The sequence below is a fragment of the Apodemus sylvaticus genome, chromosome 16, assembly GCF_947179515.1.
Source record: "Apodemus sylvaticus chromosome 16, mApoSyl1.1, whole genome shotgun sequence".
Taxonomy (NCBI): Eukaryota; Metazoa; Chordata; class Mammalia; order Rodentia; family Muridae; genus Apodemus; species Apodemus sylvaticus.
This window is the reverse complement of record NC_067487.1, coordinates 63,091,770-63,116,453: the sequence shown is the minus strand read 5'-3', so window position 1 is coordinate 63,116,453 and position 24,684 is coordinate 63,091,770. Positions and strand designations below refer to the sequence as shown.

Here is a 24,684-nt window from a genome sequence, read left to right as displayed (position 1 = left end):
CCAGCCACCTTCCAGGGCCATGAAAGAGAAGTGGCATGCGGAGCCTCACCTTTCCAAAGTGGTGCCTGGGACGCTTCTGGAGAGCGGATGCACCTGCCCCGCAGCTTCCTTCCTTCCGGCTGGCAGCCCGACGGGCATGGAGGAGGAAGGGTGCAGGGGGAGCCCGGGCGGTGGGACGTCTCTAACTGAGGAGCCTGGAAGCACAGTGGACACTTCATGTGCTAGCACAGCATTTACAAGCACAGAAAGTCAAAGGTGTCCAGACAGGTCAACCCTCAAGCAACCACTTCTACAGTGTTGTGGCCCAGCCTAGAAACCGGTCTCTCCGCCACCTCCTGGCACTTTTCAGATGTCCCTTCCTTTTCTCATTCTTCCAACACCCATGCTGCAGGGCGACTTCCACACCTTCCCTCAAAGACTGTGGATGTCTGGGGTGACCCAAGCAAACAGGCGAATGGAATGGGGAAGCACAGGCCAGCTTTCCCATAAACTACTGCTTGTACTCGGCCAAGCCGGCTTTAAGTAGATGCAAGGTGTTATTAGCTCTGTTGGCAACATGCATATGGTGTGTGTAAACAAGCATGTCTACCCAGAGAGCAGCTCAGGGGAAAGGAATGATGATGGAGAGTCTACCCAGTATGGAGCAGGACGCTCAGGCAAACAAAACCCAAAGCCCAGCAGGGCCCTTCTCTGTCATATACTCACAGGTGGGCATGGACACATTTACATTTGGTTTAAGGTATAAACAACTCAGGATGCTTCAGCCCCTTTGGGTTGTAACTATTGCATACACAGTGTAGCTAATGACTACATGGTGTAGCTATTGAGTATACAGTGTGGCTATTGCGTACACAGTATAGCTATTGACTACACAGTGTAGCTATTGTATACACAGTGTAGCTATTGACTACACAGTGTAGCTATTGTGTACACAGGGTAGCTATTGACTACATGGTATAGCTATTGAGTATACAGTGTAGCTATTGAGTACACAAAGGGAGAAATGTTTACAAAGGTCCCGGGATGTAACAAGGGAATGTACACATCTCTGCTTTAGTCTCATGAATTCCACATAAAGAAGAGGACCAGATGACAAGGAAATGTCTAAATTCTAAGCTTCTCTTTAGTCACCTGTGTAACCTCATGACAATGAGAAGCACCTCAGAATTGGTTTCAAAAGATGCTTAAGGCCAAAGCGAGAGGCCAAGTGGCCGGAGAGCTCAAACCAACTTGGGTAACACCACCCCCAAAAGCATGTCACCGTGACTTAGCACACTTAATTGTTGCCACCAAAGTGGTTTTCAAGATGCCAGTTATACTTTGCTCCAGCGCTGAACTGAAAAGTGACCAGGCACTTAAAATTGCTGCCACTCAGCATGCAAAGCAAGCTCAGTTAGAAGAAATTACAAAGTCTCTCACAATAAAGCAAATGTTTTTCAAGCTAAGGATATTTTAGTGTGACCGGCTTCTGTGTGTAACACAACACATTAGTAGCCAGAGGTTACTAATTGTTTTCAAGAGAAACTATTTAAGCCTCAGCAGCATGTAATTAAGACAACAAGAGTCATCAAATATAGAAATATCCAAATAAACCACCAGCATGCTTTATAACTTCAGTATCATACTGAAGGTGCTAATGAGACTACAACCTCACACACAACTAATCGAAGCACGGGGTCTCCGTAACACTGCCACAGGGACCAGCAAGAATGGACAGATTCCAAAGCCAAAGGCTTCTTTCCCACTGAACGTTATAACTCTTTAAGGCGATTTTAGCATGTATTTCTACAGCTACAGGTGAGTACATGCAATTATTAGCATGTATTTAGCATGTATTTAGCATGTATTTCTACAGGTGAGTACATGCTATTATTAGGAAAGCACGAAAATCATATCCATTTAACACTGTCTCTGTTTCCTCCAAATCATTAAATCAATAGGCTATTCTCCAATAAAAAACATTAGAATTGAGACCACCAGGTTACACTGTTTCCATACAGTTCCTGTATGATACACAGACCATGCCCTATATGCAATGCAGAAAGTCTAGGGCTGACCTAGACGTTTATATCCTTCTTCACTTTTTACACAGCTAAAACTTATGTCATGCATATATTATGAAGAAGAAATATCTGGATCAAAGAGAAAACAGCAGCAGGAGGCCATTTTATGATAGAAAAAAGTGTATGCACATTACACCTTTTTAAGTTCTTGTCATTTCCCACATCACTTACTTCCAAGGATAGTCTGTGGTTTGTTCTTGTTGTATTTCTCTTGGAGTTTCTAGTAAAAGAAATATTAGAATCATAAATTAAGACCAAAGCACTGCTGGGCTGTAAGAACTGCCTCGTGGTTACAGAGAGTAGGATTCTTGTCTGCCTCATATTTATTATCTTATGTTTCAAAGAAGAATTCAAAGCAAAAGACAGCAAACAGAACAAAAAGTAGAGGGTGGTGACAATGACATATGCAAGAAGGAATGAGAATGAGCCTAGTGAACACTTGGTGCTCAAAAGGCTCAGGACAGCCAGCACACACAGCACATGCGCGCAGACCCAGACCAACCAGCACATACAGGACATACACACAGACCCAGAACAACGAATATACACAGCGCATGCGCACAGACCCAGCCCAACCAGCATACAAAGCGCATGTACCCAGACCCAGACCAACCAGCATACATAGCGCATGCGCGCAGAATCTGGGGAACGAGACCTACTGATGCTGCCTTGTTTCTCTTTGTGTCTCTGTGGCATCATCTTTTACAACCCTCAACTGTGCTAATTAACACAGAGTGCTGTGACAAGGACCCCTCTGCCCCTTCCATACTACAGGAGCATCCTGTTCAAACTCGCACACATCCCCCACAGGACTGTGGAGTGGCAATAAAAGGACTGGAATCACAACTGTCATCCCCCCTCCGTGACCCCATCCCCAGTGCGCATCCCAGCTCCATGCCTCCAGGTAGGTTCTCAGCCACAGCAGTGCTCCCAGGGACAGTGCTAGAAATACCCATCCCAAGCCATCTCCCAGACCTCCAGAAAATAAAAACCTGGGAAGGGCTCTAGAAGTTGCGATTGTTACAGTCTTCCAGGTAATTCTGATTATGGCTATTTGAGACTACTGCCTCACCTGCACATCTCACATAACACAAGCGGATCTTCTCTCTACTGTTAAAAGTAAATAGCTAGATAAATAGTCATACACTCTGAGCATGCGTTAACCACTGCAACAACCCCATTTGAAGTAACTCCGATAGCAGTACGAGTTCAGTGTCGGGTAGCAGATGGTGCAAACAAGCACGCAGATATGGCACAGAGCAGTGTGGCGACCGGGAGGTTACCTTGGTACACGGAGGCACGGCATCTTTGCAGCCCTTGTGAGTGTTTGCTTTACAGTCTGAAATAGAAGGCACAAAAGTTTCCATCTGACTTAAATGAATCTGAAGTGAGATTGTATCATGCTTTTATGGGTCGTTATAAAAATGACACAAAGAAGAAGACACATTAAGAAGCCGAATATTTAAATGAGGCACAGCTCCACATAAGCGTCAGCATGCAGGGGAACTTTAAGCTCCGTGGAGATATTTCTCATGCTCTGTAACTATTGTGTAAAGTATAAAGCCTGCAGTTGTATATACTGGACTTCTCTGGATCTACCCGAGGGTTCTCTTCCTAGGCTATACTCTGTGACCTCAGGGGTTTCTAAGGCTTTCCTTCAACTTCACACCAGGCAAACTGTCTAAGAGGACAGGGAGGAATAAGCTCACAATAACACTAACAGAGGAAAAAAAGAGCACTGTCTGCTTCAACAGGAAGTCTTATTAAGAAGAAACAGGGACCTAGAGAGATGCCTTAATGGTAGCAGCACATCCTGCCCTTGCCAAAGACTAAAATTCAGTTCCCAGAACCCATATCCAGTGCCTCACAACCCCCTGTAAGTCTAGCCCCAGAGGATCCAACACACTTTTCTTTTTTTTAATTTATTTTTTAAAATTATTTACATTTCAAGTGATATCCCCTTACCCCAGTTTCCCCCCTCCAGAAACCCCCTATCCTCTCCTTCCTCCCCCAGCTTCTATAAGGGTGTTCCTCCACCTACCCACCAACTCCTGCCTCCTAATCATCCTAGCCTCTGCTGGCAACTGCACTCACACATACACACACCCCTACAGTCACATATACATATATACATTTTAAAATAAAAATACATCTTTAAAAAGAACGGAGACTGGAAGCAGGAAAACTATATGAGAACAGTTTGCCACTTGCTCTTGTGGCCTCGTGTCTCTGCAAGAAGATAAGATAAGCTTTCTGCCCATCGGGACAGAGACCAGGCTAGCTCATCTACATGGGCATCCATGGGGCCTATAGTCTGGAGGCTGTCGTGTTTCTTTTCTAGCCTGCTTCCCATTCCTTGACATCCTCACCTCACACACCCCTACCCTGAAACACACATGGGGATCCATGTTCTATACCTGGACCGTCTTTGGGAATTGGTCCATAAAAACCCTATTTCAGCCAACCAGAGCCACAACCACAGAAGAGTTTTCAGCCCACTGTGAGCCAGGCAGGAGGCTGAGAACTGGTCCCCAAGCTGCACTTCAGTGGTCCTAAAAGGCATTTCGGCCAGGAACCTGATACCAATGAGCAGAGCAAGGCAGCTCTGTATACCACCTCCCCATACAAACACTGAAATCCAGTGTCTTTTCTTATTCCCAACCAGGAATAGGAAAGGAATAGGAAAGGAATAGGAAAGGAATAGGAAAGGAAAGGAAAGGAAAGGAAAGGAAAGGAAAGGAAAGGAAAGGAAAGGAAAGGAAAGGAAGGGGAAAGGAAGGGGGAAAGGAAGGGGGAAAGGAAGGGGGAAAGGAAAGGGGAAAGGAAGGGGGAAAGGAAAGGGGAAAGGAAGGGGGAAAGGAAAGGGGAAAGGAAGGGGGAAAGGAAAGGGGAAAGGAAAGGAAAGGAAAGGAAAGGAAAGGAAAGGAAAGGAAAGGAAAGGAAAGGAAAGGAAAGGAAAGGAAAGGAAAGGAAAGGAAAGGAAAGGAAAGGAAAGGAAAGGAAAGGAAAGGGGAAAGGAAAGGAAAGGAAAGGAAAGGGGAAAGGAAAGGAAAGGGGAAAGGAAAGGGGAAAGGAAAGGGGAAAGGAAAGGGGAAAGGAAAGGGGAAAGGAAAGGAAAGGGGAAAGGAAAGGAAAGGGAAAAGGAAAGGAAAGGGGAAAGGAAAGGAAAGGAAAGGAAAGGAAAGGAAAGGAAGGAAAGGAAAGGAAAGGGGAAAGGAAAGGAAAGGAAAAGAAAGGAAAGGAAAGGGGAAAGGAAAGGAAAGGGGAAAGGAAAGGAAAGGAAAGGAAAGGAAAGGAAAGGAAAGGAAAGGGGAAAGGAAAGGGGAAAGGAAAGGGGAAAGGAAAGGAAAGGGGAAAGGAAAGGAAAGGGAAAAGGAAAGGAAAGGGGAAAGGAAAGGAAAGGAAAGGAAAGGAAAGGAAAGGGGAAAGGAAAGGGGAAAGGAAAGGAAAGGAAAAGAAAGGAAAGGAAAGGGGAAAGGAAAGGAAAGGGGAAAGGAAAGGAAAGGAAAGGAAAGGAAAGGAAAGGAAAGGAAAGGAAAGGAAAGGAAAGGAAAGGGGAAAGGAAAGGGGAAAGGAAAGGAAAGGGGAAAGGAAAGGAAAGGGGAAAGGAAAGGAAAGGAAAGGGGAAAGGGGAAAGGGGAAAGGAAAGGGGGAAAGGAAAGGAAAGGAAAGGAAAGGAAAGGAAAGGAAAGGAAAGGAAAGGAAAGGAAAGCAGAGCAGAGCAGAGATTATGAGACCCCACTGAACAAACTCACAGAAGAGTTATCCACTGGGCTTCAGGCCCAGAGACAGAGATGAAAAATGAGAATGTTTAAAATGTGTCTCTGCAGTCAGCATGTAGAAGGATGCAAATTGATCCATTCTTATCTCCTTGCACAAAACTCAAGTCCAAGTGGATCAAGGACCTCCACATAAAACCAGAAACACTGAATCTAATAGAAGAGAAAGTGGGAAAAAGCCTAGAACTCATGGCACAGGGGGAAAGTTCCTTGTGCTACCAATGGCTTATGCTCTAAGATCAAGAATCGACAAATGGGACCTCATAAAACTTTGTAAGGCAAAGGACACTGTCAATAGGACAGAACAGCAACCAACAGATTGGGAAAAGATCTTTAATAATCCTATATCCAATATATGTCTAATATCCAATATATACAAAGAACTCAAGAAGTTAGACTCCAGAGAACCAAATAACCCTACTAAAAATGGGGAACAGAAGGCTGACGAGATGGCTCAGCAGGAAAGAGCACTGACTACTTTTCCAAAGGTCCTGAGTTCAAATCCCAGCAACCACATGGTGGCTCACAACCACCTATGAGATCTGATGCCCTCTTCTGGTGTGTCTGAGGACAGCTACAGTGTACTTAATTATAATAATAAATAAATCTTTGGGCCAGAGTGGGGCGAACAAAGGAAAAAATGGGGAACAGAGCTAAACAGGGAACTGTCAACTGAGGAAATGTGAATGGCCAAGAAGCACCTAAAGAAATGTTCAACATCCTTAGCATCAGGGAAATGCAAATCAAAAGGACCCTGAGATTCCACCTCACACCAGTCAGAATGGCTAAGATGACATCAGATGCTGGTGAGGATGTGGAGAAAGAGGAACACTCGTCCATTGCTGATGGGATTGCAAGCTGGTACAACCACTCTGAATATTATAGTCTGGCTGTTCCTCATAAAATTGGGCATAGTACCTGAGGACCCAACTATACCACTCCCAGGCATATACCCAGAAGATGCTCCAACATGTAATGAGGACACATGCTCCACTATGTTCATAGAACCCTTATTTATAATAGCCAGAAGCTGGAAAGAACCCAGAGTCCCTCAGCAGAGGAATGGATAAAGAAAATGTGGTACAGTTACACAATGGAATACTACTTAGCTATTAAAAACAATGAATTCATGAAACTCTTAGGCAAATGGATGGAACTTAAAAATATCATCTTGAGTGAGGTAACTCAGACACAAAAGAACACACACAGTATGTACTCACTGATAAGTGGATATTAGCCCAAAAGTTTGGAATACCCTAGATTCAATTCACAGACCATATGAAGCCCAAGAAGAAGGAAGACCAAAGTGTGGATGCATCAGTGCTTCTTAGAAGGGGAACAAAATCCTCACAGGAGGAAATATGGAGACAAAGTATGGACCAGAGACTGAAGGAAAGGCCATCCAGAGACTGCCCCACCTGGGGATCCATCCCATATACAGTCACCAAACCCGGATGCTATTGTGGATGCTGGGAAGTGCTTGCTGACAGGAGTGTGATATGGCTGTCTCCTGAGAGCCTCTGCCAGAGCCTGACAAATATAGAGGCAGATGCTCGTAGCCAACCATTGGACTGAGTGTGCGGTCCCCAATGGAGAGATGGAGAAGAGACTGAAGGAGCTGAGGGGCTTTGCAGTTGAGGGGGTCAACAACAGTGTCAACCAGCCAGACCCTCCCACTCCCTGGAACTCCTGGGGACTGGACCACCAACCAAAGAGTACATATGGAGGGACCCATGGCTCCAGCTACATATGTGGCAAAGGATGGCCTTGTTGGACATCAGCGGGAAGAGCAGCCCTTGGGCCTGAGGGTGTTCAATGCCCCAGTGTAGTAGAATGTCAGGGTGGGAAGATGGGAGTGGGTGGATGGGTGGGGGAGCCCCCTCATAGAGGCAGGAGGAGGGGGATGAGATATGGGATTTCTGAAGGGGAGACATGGAAAGGGGGAAACATTTGAAATGTAAATAAAGAAAATATCCAATAAAAACAAAAGAAAAAACAAATAAAATATGCCTCTGATAAGACAGAAGAAAGAGTGTAACATGAAATCCAGTCTGGAGGCATGAAAAAAGAAAAGGCTGTGGGTGGGCCAACTGGATGAGATGAGGTTGGAGCTTTGTGAGACAGACAGACTACAAGGCAGGTGAGGGCAAGGACAGATTCCCAATGGGACAGAGGCAGATCCATGTGACCAAGATGTCAAGGCATGGCTGTGAAATCTAACTCCGAAGATCCCAAGATGTGGGGAAGGAGGCTATGATTATAAAATAGGCAATGGCATACAAAGATGGATACTGGAGATGACCGTTGCCAAGGACAACATCAGAAAAATCTGAATAGTAACAGCCCAAGCCTCAATAGGAAGAATCTCACAAGGCTGACGAGGCAAGCTCAGGGGCAAATGGAAACGTTCCGCTGCTTCCCATCCGAACGAGAATAATGAAATGATACAGGCCATAGAAACATGCTGACAACAGCCATGTGGTAGAACGTTTAAAGGTATTGTGGAACATAGGCAGAGAGAAGAGGGTTACTAACCAAGGACGCAGGTCACATGGGTCCCAGATTCTCCACTCAACTATATTGGACCTTGTAGACAGACGCTTGAAGGCAAAGACTTTGGAGTTTCATTTAGCCAGATAAATTACATTTTGAGTGTGAAACAAGCAAAGTGCATAAAGGTTTCCAAAATCTACCCTATTGCATCCTAGTCTGATAAAGAATAGGCAGCAAAGACTGAGAATAGGTTGACAAGAGGTCTTTAGTTTTTTTCTTAAGATTTCCTTTTCTTTTTAGTTATGTCTGTGTGTCTGCACGGGGGTGGGGGGTGGGATGCTCAGTCGTGTGAAGGTGCCCACAGGGGTCTCAGATCCCCTGGAGCTGGAGTTACAGGTGGTTGACAGCTATCCGGTGTGGGTTCTACAGCCAAACTCAAGTCCTCTGCAAGAGCGACATTCTCTCCTAGTCACGCAGCCCTCTCTAGTCTAAAAGTAAGCAATAACCCAGGCAAAAACAAAACAGAAGGCTCACTGGACTTTGATTACATCTGTAATCTCAGCACATGAGAGAGGAAGGCAGGATGATCCAGAGTTCCAAGTCAACCTTGGCTACATAGTAAGTTTGAGGATAGCCTGGGCTATAAGAGACCTTAGCCCAACAAAACAAAGGAAGAAAGGGAGAGCAGAAAGAAGCAAAGAATGGGGATAGAAAAGGAAGAAGAACAGTTTTAAAACCATTCTAAGTATACACAGAGAGCTGAATCAAAGCATTGAATTGTTCCTGAAACAGCCGAGTCAATTCCTAAAATGCTTAGCCTGCCATATAAAAAGGACTGCAATAATACAACTGAATATATTAACAGAGGGGAGGAGGAGGCTGTATTAAATGATGAGCCCTGCACGGCCATAACACTACCATTAGTAGATATTAAAAGCCCTTATCTTGCCAAATCACAGGAAACAATAAAGGCGAACAGCACAAGGTCTGAAGAGCTGAGCCAGACAGCCAGGGAAACAGCCAGGAACCATCAAAGATAGTCGGAAGCAGTAAAACTAAATGTAAATAAGAACAGCCCTTTGTTATAAAACAAGGGCTTTCCGACACATTACAGATTCTCTCAGCTAAATGAAAGACACACACCCCGAGATGGAGAACCACAGAAACGGTTATGCGACAGACAAAGAGAAGGACAAACAAGGGGAGCATTTGAGAGAAGTAGAACTCAGTGGCAGGAGGCAGGAAGGGACGTTGAAGTGAAGTGATATCCATGATGAATGCAAGTGAGAGGGCCTGCTCACCAGACAATGTCACAGCAATGTATGAGCACCTAAGCCAGGTAGGCATGAGAATACTACAGAATTGCAATGTCTGTGAATGGTTGGCAACTAGGAATCTAACAGAAAAAAAAAATGACACGAAGATTTTGAGTACTTCTACAACATATTGTTTTACATCTTATTAGTCTATAATATTAGAGTTATTAACCCTTATGCATAGATGATTAGACACCTAACACAGTAGGGGCTGCCCATGTCATAGTCTACTACCCAATGTCAAAATGTGATAGTAATACAGGTTTAAGTGACCAGCACTGCCCTCCAAACGAAAACCTTGTAAGTCCCCAATTCTTAAACCACTAATTCTAAAAACCACTGTGGTTTAAAGAGAACTAGTAAGTGTACACTTTAACTCACAACCTGGTTGTAGAACTTAATCTAAGGGATGAATCAGCAATGTAGACAGATCTGCGTGAAAACAAAAGTTCATTTATGTTGTGAAAATATAGACAAAAAAGGAATAGGTATATCATGAGAAATAACTAAATACTCTTGATAATATCAAATGCAATCTCAGATTAAAGCCTGATGCAAGGTTTTGCCGTTAAGTGACTATATAAGTAATTAGTGGCTGTTTGAGTGGGGGAAACGTCTACACCCCCCCCCAGGGATGAGCCCTTTAAGTGACTACACAATACTGCATGCCCAACCTTCAACACAGAGCAACATTAGATGGTCTCAGGTTGTATATGTATATTTATATGCGTCATTGTTAAAAAAAATAATAATTAGCTGGGCGGTGGTGGCGCATGCCTGTAATCCCAGCACTTGGGAGGCAGAGGCAGGCAGATTTCTGAGTTCAAGACCAGCCTGGGCTACAGAGTGAGTTCCAGGACAGTCAGGGCTATACAGAGAAACCCTGTCTTGAAAAAACCAAATAATAATAATAATAATAATTAAAGAGAAAGGAAAACAAGAGAGATGATGCACAAGCATAGAGAAGGGCTTGGAAGTAGGGGGGAACAGTGAGGGCAGCAGAGGGTGACAGTGAGAAATTAAAGATGACGAAGGTATAAATGCATTATGAGTGTCATCATGAAACCCACTAATCTAACAATATCAAATGCTAATAAAATGATAAATTAACAGCAAAGCTTTTGCAGGTGGAAAAGTTTGAGACAATTTAAGTTTCTATTCATGCCGTATATCTTCTGTAAGTCTTCAGACAATTATTTTTTAAAGTAATATCTGGTTTGACAGTGAGCGTGTCTGCAGCACTTTCGGCAATTTCTAGCTTTGACCGCAATGCCATCAACACCCACTTAATGGACCCCACTGGAGCAGGTCTTACCGACCCATCAGTTGACCTTAGGACTCATTAATTAAACATAAGTGTTCAGGGTTAGCTTTGTGTTGGCACCTGTAGGGGCTGTGAAAAACTGCTTTGCCCTCGCTCTCCCTTTCCAGAACTTACAGTGAAGGAGATGGAAGAGAAAACTGACATGGAAATATGCCAGCCATAACATAGATGGTGGCAAATAACAGATTCTATGACGAAAGCCAGGCACAGTGTGGCCAGGCCTAGGAGGTGCTATCTGAAGATCTATAGGGCTTACTGAAGGAAGGGCCTCAAAGACAGAAAGCGCTAAGACAGGAGCATGCTGTCCTGTGAGAACGGTAAAGATGGGAGTGTGACCACCAAAGGGAGCAAGAAGAGAGAAGGGGAATGGACCATGTCTTGTAGAGCTCTGAAGCCACTGCAAGACATTAGGAATGCCCCTCCCCCAGCAGATGCCTTGAGAAGTCACTCCAAAACATTAAGAATGCCCCTCCCCCAGCAAAAGCCTTGAGAATAGCCTTGTGGTGTGTCCTGGTTAGTTCTTTGTCAATTTGTCTCAAGCTAAAGTCATCTGGGAAGAGGGAGCCTCCATTGGGAAAATGCCTCCATCACATTGGCTTATGGGTATTTTTGTAACTAATGATTGCTGTGGCCTGGCCCAGCCTACTATGGGCAGTGCTGCCACTGGATAGGAGGTCCTGGGTTGTATAATAAGCAAGTCAAGTGAGTCACAGAGAACAGGCCAGTAACAGTATTCTTCCACAGCCTCTGTTTCAGTTTCTTCCCTGCCCCGGTGCCTGTCGTGGTTTTCCTCAGTGATGAACTGTGAACAGGGTGTGTCAAGTAAATAAACCCTTCCTTCTATGGGTGCTTTTGGTCATGGTGTGTTGTGGGCCAGGCTGGTTCAGGACTTTCCCTGAGGACCTGATATACAGAGGAGGAACTTAGTTCCTTGTCTGAAACCAGGTTCATTCTTGGCAAGGCCAGGAATGGCTTGGGCCAAGGCCTTAAGGAGCTAGTTTTCTGGATCCTAAGAACTCACTCTCCCCTCCTTTTCGGGCTGTGGTTATTGGTCCCAGGGCTCTACATACTCTGTCTTTGATGCCTTTGAAATATCCTTTGTTCTCATTATGTAACAATGCTAGATAACTTCCTGCCGATTTCTTCCCACAGTAAGATAGCTTTCTACTGACTGTTTCGTTTCTCCCCTGCAAACTGTACAGAAGATACTATATTTCTTCAGAAAGTTGCTTGGCATAAGACAGAGCTTATGTAAGACCTCCTGATTTTCAGACTTTCCTGTCTTCTTTGTTTTCTGATCTCCCCTGGTCCTTCCTGTCAGGAGTCTGTCATTGAAAAACGACCTGCTGATCCAGGTCAGTGGAGTTTATCACAGCCATAGAAAACAAACTTAAGGGGACCAATTAGAATAGTGGCTTTAGGTAAGTAGTGATGGATAGCAAGCAGATGGGTTTGAGATACACGTTGGAAACAGAGTCCAGAGAGTAGCTAAAGGACCAGCTGTAGCATGAAGAGAAAAGGAGTCATAAACAAATCCTCTAAAGTCTTGTCATGAGTATCTGTCTGGGGTCAGGGGTGGGTAGCTTGCCAGCAAGCACTGAGATGGGATCAAGATCTCAGTTTTCAGCATGTAACATTCAAAAGCTGTGACATATCCAAGTGGAGATGTCCCGCAGACAATGAGGTAGACAGGCTTAGACTTAAGAAAGTCATTAACCAGACACAAGTTCCGAATGACTAATATTGACCACTGCAAGGCAAATAGCTCTAAGATATGTAAGGCCCTCAAGAGAAGGTCTATGCACACATGCTTAGCAGTGGCTTTACCCTTGGGAGCTTACAGGACAGAGAGAGAGAACACTTCACACGGGACTCGAGGACTTACTGGCACACTGGAGTGACTCTTTCCCCAGGAGTGTTTTATCACAACCGGCACACTGCAGCACCCCGGAGAAAGTTCCCGGGACAAACTGATGTCGATTGAGTTTTTCTTTATCTTTAGCGTCCTTGTTTTTCATCTTCAGTCACGATAGAAAAAGCAGGAGGAAATGTAAAAATGAAACAGTCATCATCGGACACATTTACAGAACCCGTGCAGCAATGTGAGCTGACCCCTGCACGGGCTTGCCTTAATAATCCTAATGGCCTGACAGGAATCCGGAAGAAGGGGCACGTACAGTCAGAGGCAGGCGATCCAAGGGGAGCACATGCGGAGACTACGCTAATTGCTGAGGATAGAAGCTGTCTACACGCTACAGCAGGAAGGCGCAAACACTCAGTTACCTTAGATTTATTCCGGGGGCTGGTCATCCTGTTCATGAGGAAGCTGAAAGTTCGACTCACTTTGTACTTCTCGGACTCGGATTTGGCCGGGATGATGTATTCATCCCATTCTTCTTCCTGGATTCTACAAGGAGAGGACCCTGTGAACAGGCTTTACCGGACTGAAGCGGGACAAAGGACAGCACAAGCGTCTGTTTGCTTGTACATCCGTATGGGTGTGGTTACATTTTGCTTTAGGTTTAAATGGTTCTAAAGAGAAAAGCATCAGCTTCTTAATTAAAAAGCGAATCATACAAATGAATGAACAGGTGACCAGATTTGATAAAGCAATGATAAGAACTGCAGAATCTAACAGTATGACTAGTCATCCAACACTTGTTTCCACTTTTCTATATTCCTGGAAATTAAACAGAAGTGTGTGCGAAATATACTTTTATAACTTTACCCTGAAAAACATTCATCCATCTGTTTAGCATGCCAACAGAAATCTCCTGAGACAGGGAAGCCATATAATTGACAGTATGGAAGCAGACTTATTTATCTCGGGAACAGTAATGGTTTGCAATAGACAGGCATTTCCCTGGTTGATACCAGTTGAAAAAAGGACTGCGCGTCTCTCGGTTCAGCCTGTCCCACTCAGGTAGTTTACAACTTGAGACTGCAGGTCGTAGAGGAGCCGAGGCTACCCACGCTGCACACTGGAAGTAACTGAGCCGTGATCACTCTGCCTTCCCCTAGTTTGTGTAGCCATTCCTAGAAGGAACAGACTGAACCATCTCAAATAAAATAAAATAAAATAAAATAAAATAAAATAAAATAAAATAAATTCCTGGTCACTAAACTCTACTTCTGTAACACAGAAGACATTATCAATAAACTATTAGTTTTTATTTAAAAAATCTGTTATGTTGACTGCACTAGACCACATTCTTCAGAATGCTATAAAACTATACCATCTAATCCTTAGCCCCAGAGCAGAGGAGACTTAAATCTAAGTGTTAACAAACCAGTGAGGAGCTAGAACCCACCTGACCTGATGGAACAGTGGATAGCACAGGCATGAGCCACTGTTGCATTATGGGAGCAGTGCTGTCTCTATGCAAATGCAAGAGATTGTTTCATCCTGTGTTTTAACCTAATGGACTGTGCAGTATTCCTCTAGCACTTAGCTGCTTTGGATAAGAACTAACTAAGCTTAAATGACTTTTAAATTTATAAAAGTCAGAAACAATTCTTTTCAACATCTCCAAACAAGAAATGTTCAATTTCTGGTTTGAGGTTGATGACTGAGGGAATTGCTCATCATGAAATCTTATGAACCCTCTTCTTCAGAAACTCTCCTGGTACCTTTTCCAATAGGTAGACATGTATTTCAAATGTCTTAGGACTATGGATCTTCAAATCTTAGCCTGAATCAATTTTACTGATAAGCTATTATTTTCAGTGAATTGATTTCAAAGTATTAAAGTAAATTCCCACTATGCAAATTGAGGATCAATGTAATAGTACTTCTTTAATGCTTAGATGCTTAGATGTTTTAAAGATATTTTAATTAGATGTATTAATTTAAAATGGACAGTTGCTATAGTAATCTGTACTATATAATCATGGTGACCTGGAAAATGGCTTGTCTATTGCAATAAGCCTACAGCGTCTGGGATAAGTCCCTTTCGCATGTCCTTTGTCCAAAAACTGACTAGTCTAAATAAGAGAATCACAACAAAAGCAACTCCTTTAGTAATTACCTACACAATGACCAAGGCAAAGCATCAAGTGTAGAAAAGGAGCTTCTTGGAACATCCAACAAGATTCCAGAAATAGTGTCAAGAAGAAAAATCCACTGTATTGGGTCCTCTAGTGAAAGGGGTGTGTGTGTGTGTGTGTGTGTGTGTGTGTGTGTGAGAGAGAGAGAGAGAGAGAGAGAGAGAGAGAGAGAGAGAAGCACAAAAGCACAGAAATGACCAGGAGTAAGACTTCCCACACACCCCATGCAGGTAACAATACTGCATGAGCTGTGACTTAATCAAGTGTTACACTAGCTCTTCTTATCTTACAACCTTTTAATAACAGAAGATATTTTGATTTAAAAAATTTCTTAATAATCAGTCCATTATTACTATGGTTGTGAGAAAGATAAGATTCCAAAGAGAATGAATTGACAACCAACATGGTTATCAAATTACATGTCTGGAATAGACTACTTAAATACAAACTGCTTAGAGCAGCACAAGGCATGTGCAATCACCCAATAATTGTCAGTTACTACTGCCTCAGCTGTCACCAACGTCATCATCATCATCTTTGTCACAATGCCATTTCTGTCACTTGTGCTGCAATAACCCCAGGACTATTTCCATGGGTGACTCATGCCAGCTGGGTATCCAAGGCCAACAGAACTTGGCCATCTGGAGTTGTAGCCTGGTCTCTTCCCAAGCTTGGCTATGGCACTAGCTTTACATTCTAGGATACCCAGGAGCTTGGACTTTAAGCCTCAGATCTACACAGTTATTAGAAGCCTGGCAGTGCTGAAGGCAGCTCCTCCATCAAGCCCAACACTGCTCAGCAGAAATCCAGAAGGCAAAGGCAGGCGTGTTTGTGTTTTCTACAACAACTACCTGGGGAACTGTTGCTGGAGAGAGTCTTGTTATGGTAGAGTAGAAAACCTGCCGCCTCTGAAGCTGGTGGTCCTCACAGCCTCTCGAGATACTCAAATCTGAACTTCTTGCAAACTATCAGCATAGCTAAAATGGAACCCTCCTGTCCCCAACCCTGTAGCCTTTATCTCTAAGGATGGAAAACCATTATCTGGATGACTACACTGAATCTAGAAAGACAACAATGGGTCTTGGGCAGCTTACTACACAGAAATCTCTCAACAACAATGGACACATAGAAAGAGTGATATCTAGACAAAGACAGATCAGTAGTGGGAATTCTAAACATACCTTTTTTCTCCTGGTGGCTCCTGGAAACTATATGATCTCTGTTCTGTAAGACACGAAAAATTAAAAAAAGAGAAAACGAAGACAGGCTGCAGTCACTTGTTAGTCTGAAATATTTATCATTTTACACATTTTCAGTTAGAAATCACAAGGAAACCAGTTTTTTGCATGTAAAGCTTTATTGCTTTCCTGAGCTTGGAGGGGAAGAGGTCAGATCGATGGCTTCAGGGACTGTGTTAGCATCAACAAAGGGCTGAGAGTTGCAAGCAGCACAGGTAATTGATTAGTTTTGGATACTTCTCACTGAAACTTCAACCCTTTTCTGTGACACTAATCCACCAAAATCGGGGAATCAGTAACTGGCTGCTTTTCTGCAAAGCCCTAAGAAAGCCTTAAAGGCTATCACAAGGAGAGTCTACCTTAATGTCTTGTAAAATTCTCAAGCATTCCAATCGTACATGCATTCTGTAGTTGGTAGGAAAGAAGAACTGGCCCTCCCATTGGCCTTGTGGGGCGCAAGAGCAGGTTTTGCAAACATAGCACAGAGTTGAAATACTTACTAAGGATAAAGGGAGACACTGACTTAGGGGAGAGAGGGAGGAAGGGAGCACCCACTGAGGAGCACACCACCCACAGAGCAGGACAATCCTGTACCAACATAATGCAGAGTAGAGGGAGAAGCCAGGAGGTGTGGGTGGGGCTAGAAATGTAGGGGGACAAGCCAGTCACAGACAGAGTATAAATAAATACCCCCTGAATTCTTGTATGTAATAGAAAGTCTACTTTGAGGAAATCAAAGGCTTTTATAGTCATTATAAAATGTTTTTCAAATTAAGTCATAGGTCTTATAAATAAATAGGGTGACCTTCCAAGAAAATAAGAGAGCCTGCCAAACCATTAACTTATAAAGTCCATTATAAAGAAACTGGTCACAATCTAATGGGATTCCATCCATCAGTTTATAGCAACTTTCAAGCATATGACATCACCCTACAAATCTTAATGTAGACTAACTTGGACTTCACAGTGAGGTTGTAGTTATTACTTCAATACCAGCAGCATTCTGTTCTACGGAAATCCACAAGCACCAAAGGAAAACTATATAGCTGAACTTTATTTTAGGTTTACAAACATTAAATACTAAAGTTGCTGCCATTAAATCCTCTATTCAAAATAATATTTTTTTAAAAAAGAAAGCATGAGAAATATCAGCAAGTAATCCTTCAGAATTAACAAGGAAGACCGAAGATATCAAATAAGAACTAGAAAGACGGGCTGAAGAGATGGCTCAGTGCTTTAGCAGAGGACTGGAATCTAGCTCCCAGTACTTGGAGTGGGTGGCTCACAATGTCTTGGTACCCATGCAGATGTAGCACATACACATATCTATATATGTAAAATAAAGCAAATATAAATAAAAGGGCTTTTTTTTTTAAGAATTAAAAGGGAGAGATGGCTCAGCAGTAAAGAGCACTGACTGCTCTTCCAGAGGTACTGAGTACAATTCCCAGCAACCACATGGTGGCTCACAACTATCTGTAGCCCAGGAGATCTGACATCCTCTTCCGGCCTTTCAGGGCATAAGACATACACATGGTTCACATACATGCATTCAAGCAAAACACCTACATTAATTAATTAAAACATTTTTTAAAAGAATCAAAAATGGTACAAACAAATCCTAAGTTTAGGTGTCTGTATTATGCTTCATAAAAAGGGGTCCCCCCTGGGGCAGAGGAAGACTTGGCATCTCTTTAAATAAAGAAAACTATTCAAAATTCATTAAGAGAGAAGTAACAGCAACACAAATACCAGTTTACTTTTGATTCATTCTAGCAAACTAAACAATAAGACATTTGAATGTGTCCTTCAACTAAACACACTTTCACACCTGTGTTTGGTTACATAAATTATTTCTAGTCCATTAGGAGGTAAATTATTGCTTGCAGCCATGTGGGTGTGACTGACCCATAAATGGTATCAGGGGTGATGCTGGCAACTGTACAGTTTCTGTCTACTGGAAGCTCGTGTGTGTGTGTGTGTGTGTGTGTGTGTGTGTGTGTGTGTGTGTGTCTGTGTATGTCTGTGTGTGTTGTGTTGTGTTGTATCAAGATAATTCACCTGGTTCAAATTCTTACCTTCTGGATGGTTTCAAACTTTATTCAAATAGCCCTATGTTTAAATACATGTTTAAAGACAATCTTTTATTTATAGGCTAAAAGGGCAATTGATTTCGAATGCACAGATTTAAGTTTTTTATTTCAAATTTGTAATGGAAGATTCTTTTGCCTTACTAAATAAACAATTGCCTTTCAGCCATCAAATGTCACTGATTTCAAACCCTCCAGGTTGGAGACCGTTCTAATGCTGAGTCTCCGATACCAGTATGTCTTCCAAACAGCAATAGCATGAGACTAAGCTACCACCTAGGACTATTAATGAAAAGATGTCAAGTTAAAGAAACCAGAACCGGCTGACAGGAGACCTGGAGACCTGGAAACCCAAGAAGACCCTTGAAACAAAGGGTGAGGAAGAGCAAAGCCAACTTCTAACTTCTTGCAGTGGTTGCACCCAGTTTTATACTGAGAACTTTTAGAAACATTGATGACCTGCCTTCCTTCTCTGCTAATGGTGCATCCCACATGAAAGGGGACGGACACAAGGCAGCCCGTGCTGGGTGCCTCTTGCGTCTTGTCTATCTTATTTATGCAGCGGATCTTGCTGCAATAGTTACATGTTCCAAGTGATGTCAAAAAATGCAAAATGGTAATAAAACCAGAACAAAGTAAGAAAGAGAAAAAAGAAGAGGAGAAAAGGAGGGCGAGTGTGAAGATTTCCTGTCTTAAACATTGCATGCTGGGAAGCTTGCCGCTGGATGGCTCATGGAGAAAAGAAAACAAGGGTGCTGTTGGATGTACTGGAAGTTTTTTTACTAAAGTGCAATTCATACAGACACGAACATTCCCAAATCAGCCCTTAAATATGACCACTACACAATAATCTGTGTACAGGAACTATGAAGTAATTAAATTTTAAAGCAAAGTTTAAATTGCAGGCGGTGGATGAGTGCAGCTCCCAGTAGAAGCCCACCTCGCTTATAAGCTTTCTATTTTTAGGGCTGAATTCACTTTTGAAAATGAAACAGACTCTTCTAATGGGAACGCTTTCTTATAGCTGCACTCTATTTTAATAAAAGTTTATTGTATAAAAGCTGTATTTCTGCTCCCTTACAGTGCTGCTCTTCCTCCCAGGCTGAGATCCGTTACTGGTGTTGTGAATACATTGTTATTACTTCAACTCTCTCAAGTCCTAGACGAAATATGGAAGGCAGCGACTCCATTCCGCCATGCTGTGCCTACCTCTGAGGAGCTGCCTCTCTCGGCACTGTACACAGAGGACAAAAGTAATTCTCAGAATTTACTTTAATTAAATCCTCTACAGCCCTCAAAATAATATGCCTGGAATCCATTCTTGTTTGCACCATCCTTGAAAGCAATATTTTATTAAAACAAGCAACACAGAAGTGAGCACAGAGGTACCATTTTATCAGAATTAAATCTATAACGTGACCAATGTCCCATGAGGAAAAGATTCTACTAAGCTTAGAAAATCTGGTTGTGGAAATAGGATTGGAATTCGCCTGCAGCTCCTTCATGTTTTATGAACTTGGACTAACAGGATGTCTGCTCTGGAACTGAATGAGTTTGAAGTCAGATGGTAGACAGGACTTACCTTCGCTGGAACTGCACACTGTGAAGTCGCGCACTAGCCGGGATTTTCCTGAAGAGATTTTGGGTGATGAACACGAGTAGGAGCGTGATCGGATTCCAGAAAGCAAGGACTCCTAGGAAACGCCATGGCATTACCAAGTCACTGTTACTGGATAAAACCAAACTCCACACATTTCATCCCTACGGTTATTTATTTGTCCTGGGGATTGAACCCCAGGCAGAGCCTCTATCACTGAGCCCCAGTCCATGCGCCCAAGACCATCTTCTACAGCTGTCTTTGAGACATGGTCTTACTAAGTTACCCGGGGTGGCAAAGAGCTTGGATAGTCTGTCTAGGTCTTCTAAGTAGCTGGGTCAAGAGACTGCACCCCAATATTTTATGCATGAACTTAATTATTATTTGTTCTGTTTGTCTCTCAAAACTTCTTTAGTGTCTTCCTTTTTATTTAATGCTTTGATAAACTCAAAGTTCATGGACTAGTTCTCATACATGTAAAAGAATATCTTTGAGCCATTTCAACAATTTAGTTAAAAATGAGAAAATTAAGTTACATAACATTCTGAGTATTCAACTATGGCTTTAATTTGTTCTTACATGAACTCTTAATTTTTGTTCATTTATACTTCAGCATTCAGACAAAATTCTATACTGAGATCTCAATCCTTAAGACATTTTAGAAGATAGAGAAATACCTACTTCTAATTATAAGAGGTTTTATGCTTTCGAAGAGCTGTTTATAGTTGTAGGTGTATCCTCTAGGGGAAGTCCTTGTGAATCCTGTTCTCCTGGGCACATTGGTTAATAGACTTTCCAACTGGACTTCCCAGATTTTAAAACCATCCCTTTCAAATGATGTGCCTGCCATTTTGTTCCTATTTCCCAATTGCATGTTATTTCTATTATATTTACAACATAATAAAAAAATGCAAGATGACGAGATAACTAAAACATTGTTTTCTTACATGTTCTGGAAATTTTAGAGGAATATGCAATAGAAATTCATTAAAGCCTTCTATGATGCTATCTAACTCCTAGCCCACAATACCTTAGCATTCATCCTGCCCACCTATCTCTGAGGTATTACTTACGGTGAGGGGTAAGAGAAAGTGATGCAGAATTCTTTACTAAAATGAAGGCATCTCAAAGCACCCTGTGTGGGAGCTGGACTTGCCTATTCTTCCTGAGTGAAAACATACAGCCCTGGACAGCCATTGGTTAAAGGGCTCAGGGCAAAACTGACGCAGAAGCCTGACCTAGGTTGAAAGGGCCTTGGCTGAGCTGCTGATTCTGGTGCCCCCACTCGGCCCAGAGGCTCAGTGGATGCTGAGTGTCCTCGAACCCCGCAGGGAATGGACCACAGAGGGTCACCAGGTGCCACCCTCTTCACTTATGTCATGCATAGTAACCATTATTCATGACAATGGAACCCCGGAAACTGTCCTAAACCTTTTGGCAAAGTTATACTGGGTAATTACAGAGGTGAAGCAAGCTGTGTTTTATAGGAGAGACTCTTCCTGTGAAAATGAATATGAAATTGCTTCCAACGAGCTATCTTTCATTCAGGGGAATGCTAAGGTCTTCACATTCCAGTCAACCTTCAAAACTAGCTATTATTAACACTCACAATCATATCTATTTTTTTCTTGAATAGTATTCATCTCTATATCTATACTTACTACTCAGGATTATCATAGATTGTTCAGGATCAAAAGATAAGGCTAGATCTCCACACTGCAGAGGGAATGGATTCAGTATGAGGGGCTAGAAGACCTTAATTTCAGTAATGATGTGTGACCAACCTGGGGTCACCTAGACAAAACTCTGATTCTTTCAAACCATAAAATAAGTTATTTATGTCTTAGATGGACTATGAAAACTTCTGTGTTTTGTACATATACCAAAGCATTTTTATATATTACAGGGTACAGTGCAAAAGCAATGTATTATCATACTAACCACGTGTTCCTGATAGAACACTGGCATTTCACACACTGTTTTACAGTAGTGAATGCAATTTAAGAACAAAATGAGTAGATGGCATTGGAACTCTAATAGAAAAAAAATAGATATGTTCAAGCGGAAGGATTTCCTTTGAAAAGTTGAATTAAAGTGTTTATTTTAAAAAAACACAAATAAATGAAGCTTGTGAAATTTTCAAGAAGAGTAAAACTTCAAGATGACAAAGTGACACTAGAGATTAGCTCAGTAAGCCAGAATGCCCAACAAACGTCACCTCTGACTGACTGGCATCGTCTGCCTCCTTGCTTGGACCAGGCTATAGGTGATATGTGCAAAACAAGCTTGACCACTTTAACCCAGTTCCAACAGGTTTCCTTCCTCTGCCTCAGGAAGGGAAGGGGAAATAGTATATGAAATGGGAACATTTCCCATGTATGTAAAAATGCCATTTCTCCTCATGAGCTGGTAAAACCAAGCAACTGCTGCAAGTGTTATACAAATCAAAACGGAGTCATGGGCATTAAAAATCAGGTATCACAGGAGTCTACCCCAACACATATTGCTTTTGTAGGAGGAAGACAGAATCTGTTCTGCAGGTGGAGACGGACTCACTGAGAACACATCCTGTGTGTTTCCTATATGCCGAACAAACACTGAGGTGCTTACCTTTGAATGCAGAGTACTGGACAGAGAAAGTGATTCGGTCCTGGAGATATTACAGTCTGGTTCAGTGTTGGTCTCAAAAGAGTCCAGTTCATCCCCGCTGGGGAGCCCAGTTCTTGGGGAACTCTGAGAGCCCACAGCATAGCAGATGGGGGGCTCAGAGCACCCTTCCCCTTCACTGTCGGCAACCAGGGCATCCAGGCTAGAACTAAAGCATGGAATAAACCACTCAGTGAGCAGACAGACAGACAGACACACACACACACACACACACACACACACACACACACACTGGCTTTTACTTTTCTTCTTTCAGCTTCTCTCACTGGTGTGAGATGCAATGAGTGGTCATGTAACTTCTCACTGATTCTGCTTTTTATACTTTTTTTCCATCCAAATCTCTTTTGGAACAAACATTTTTTTTTAACCATGGTTTCTATCTCTTTTCTTTGTGTGGACACAAGTGGGTAGACATGTGCATGCATGTGCCTCCAACACACATATAGATGGCAGAGGATGATGTGCAAGAGTTAGTTCTCTTCAACCATATGGAACCTGGGTGTCAAATTCAGGTTATCATGCTTGGCAGCAAGCACCCCGACCTGCTCTGAGCTGCCTCGTCAGCCCTTTAAACACAAGTCTATGTGTCCCCACGTGGCTATTCCTGCCTAGCAACAGTCTCTTTGATTACTTTATGAAGGCAGGTCTGATCTATACTGGCAACCTCACTATTTTTGTTTTGTAAATGTCATTATCATCAGCCCTACGTAGCTATTCTGAACATTCTGAACATGCCGGTGATACCGAGCCACAGGCCTGCATGCACAGCACCCTCTGGGCAATGACACGGGGAAGGTGCAGTTGGTATTCCTCCCCACAGCTGGGGAGCCAGGAGAGTGGAGGTGAACATTCGGGGAGAAAGTGAAGCACTCACCTCGATAGGACAAGACAAGGGTCAGAAATAAGTCACCCATGAAGCCTCAAGTCTGTCACATGAGACAATCATTTCCAAAGTTAAAGACTCTGAAAGTCTCAGGATGTAAAGATTCTGCCTGACTACGACTTTTTTCTTCTTGTTTAACTTTCATAACCATAACGTCAGTGTACAGAATGCAACTGTCCATTTTCAAGGTTCAGTCCCTTCTAACATTTACATTTAAAACCATTCTGCCAAGCATCAAGGCCATGGGTGGCCATGGGTGGCCATGGGTGGCCATGGGTGGCCATGGGTGGTCATGGGTGGCCATGGGTGACCATGATAGTCATGGGTGGCCATGAGTGGTCATGAGTGACCATGGGTGGTCATGAGTGACCATGGGTGGTCATGGGTGGTCATGGGTAACCATGGGTGGTCATGGATGGCCATGGGTACATTAACACATACTTTTTAGTATATTTCTTGGCTATTTCAATGGTAGAAGATGGGATTTTCATCCAACAATACTAGAAAATCATCTTATTAGGACTGCAATCAACAGAAGATGAAATTCTGAATGACCCAGTTTGGTTTTTCTTTTTTAAAACAGGCTAATTTAGTGGAGTATTGACTATATAAATTAAATGAGTCTCAGAGTTCTTACCCCATGCTTATAATTTAAACTTTAGATCAGCTTCTACCCCTGAGTTAGTCCCTGGGCACAGGAAGGCACTTGGGAACCTGTTAGTAGCTATTGGCCATGGTCAGCACCATGCAAGATTCCAAAGCAGCTTCTCTTCCAAGAGCTCATGCAATCTTTCCCTTAGCGTGGAGCAGAAGAGAGATCTGGAGGCCTGCTTCTGCTTTATTTATTTTAACACCAAATGTCTTAGAGTCAGTTAGAGTCTTTTTTAAATAAAAAATGAAGCTTGGTATAAATAAAATATTCTTGATAAATGTTATTGGTTTGGAGGTATAGTAACTTATAGTTATTTCTAGGTTCTGCATGGTTTCCTAACATACAGTCTAAGATCAGAAGAACAGGTACATCATAGCTTTCTGCATGTGTTTTCAGCTTCTGGTCTCTGAACTGGTGAAATGGACTCTGTCAGTGCGCAATAATATCCTACTGTAGGTACATTGCCTTCTGGTTACAGTACAAGTTTCTCCATCACTGTGCACATTCCCTGGATGCCCCAATATTACGTTATTTT

The 24,684-nt window shown here is 42.8% G+C and overlaps 1 protein-coding gene across 2 annotated transcripts in view; it reads right to left on the bottom strand.

Annotated features, from left to right (window-relative positions):
* Arhgef28 (Rho guanine nucleotide exchange factor 28) overlaps window positions 1-24,684 on the bottom strand; it is a 239,506-nt gene that overhangs the window by 70,974 nt on the left and 143,848 nt on the right. For both annotated transcript variants that reach the window (XM_052159966.1, XM_052159965.1), the window contains 8 exons: window positions 22,558-22,762; window positions 19,933-20,044; window positions 16,204-16,246; window positions 13,259-13,382; window positions 12,861-12,993; window positions 3,347-3,402; window positions 2,235-2,283; window positions 50-194 (listed from right to left, as the gene is read on the bottom strand). In XM_052159966.1, coding sequence (XP_052015926.1) covers window positions 50-194; window positions 2,235-2,283; window positions 3,347-3,402; window positions 12,861-12,993; window positions 13,259-13,382; window positions 16,204-16,246; window positions 19,933-20,044; window positions 22,558-22,762 — 867 coding nt within the window. The remainder of the gene's footprint in view (window positions 1-49; window positions 195-2,234; window positions 2,284-3,346; window positions 3,403-12,860; window positions 12,994-13,258; window positions 13,383-16,203; window positions 16,247-19,932; window positions 20,045-22,557; window positions 22,763-24,684) is intronic.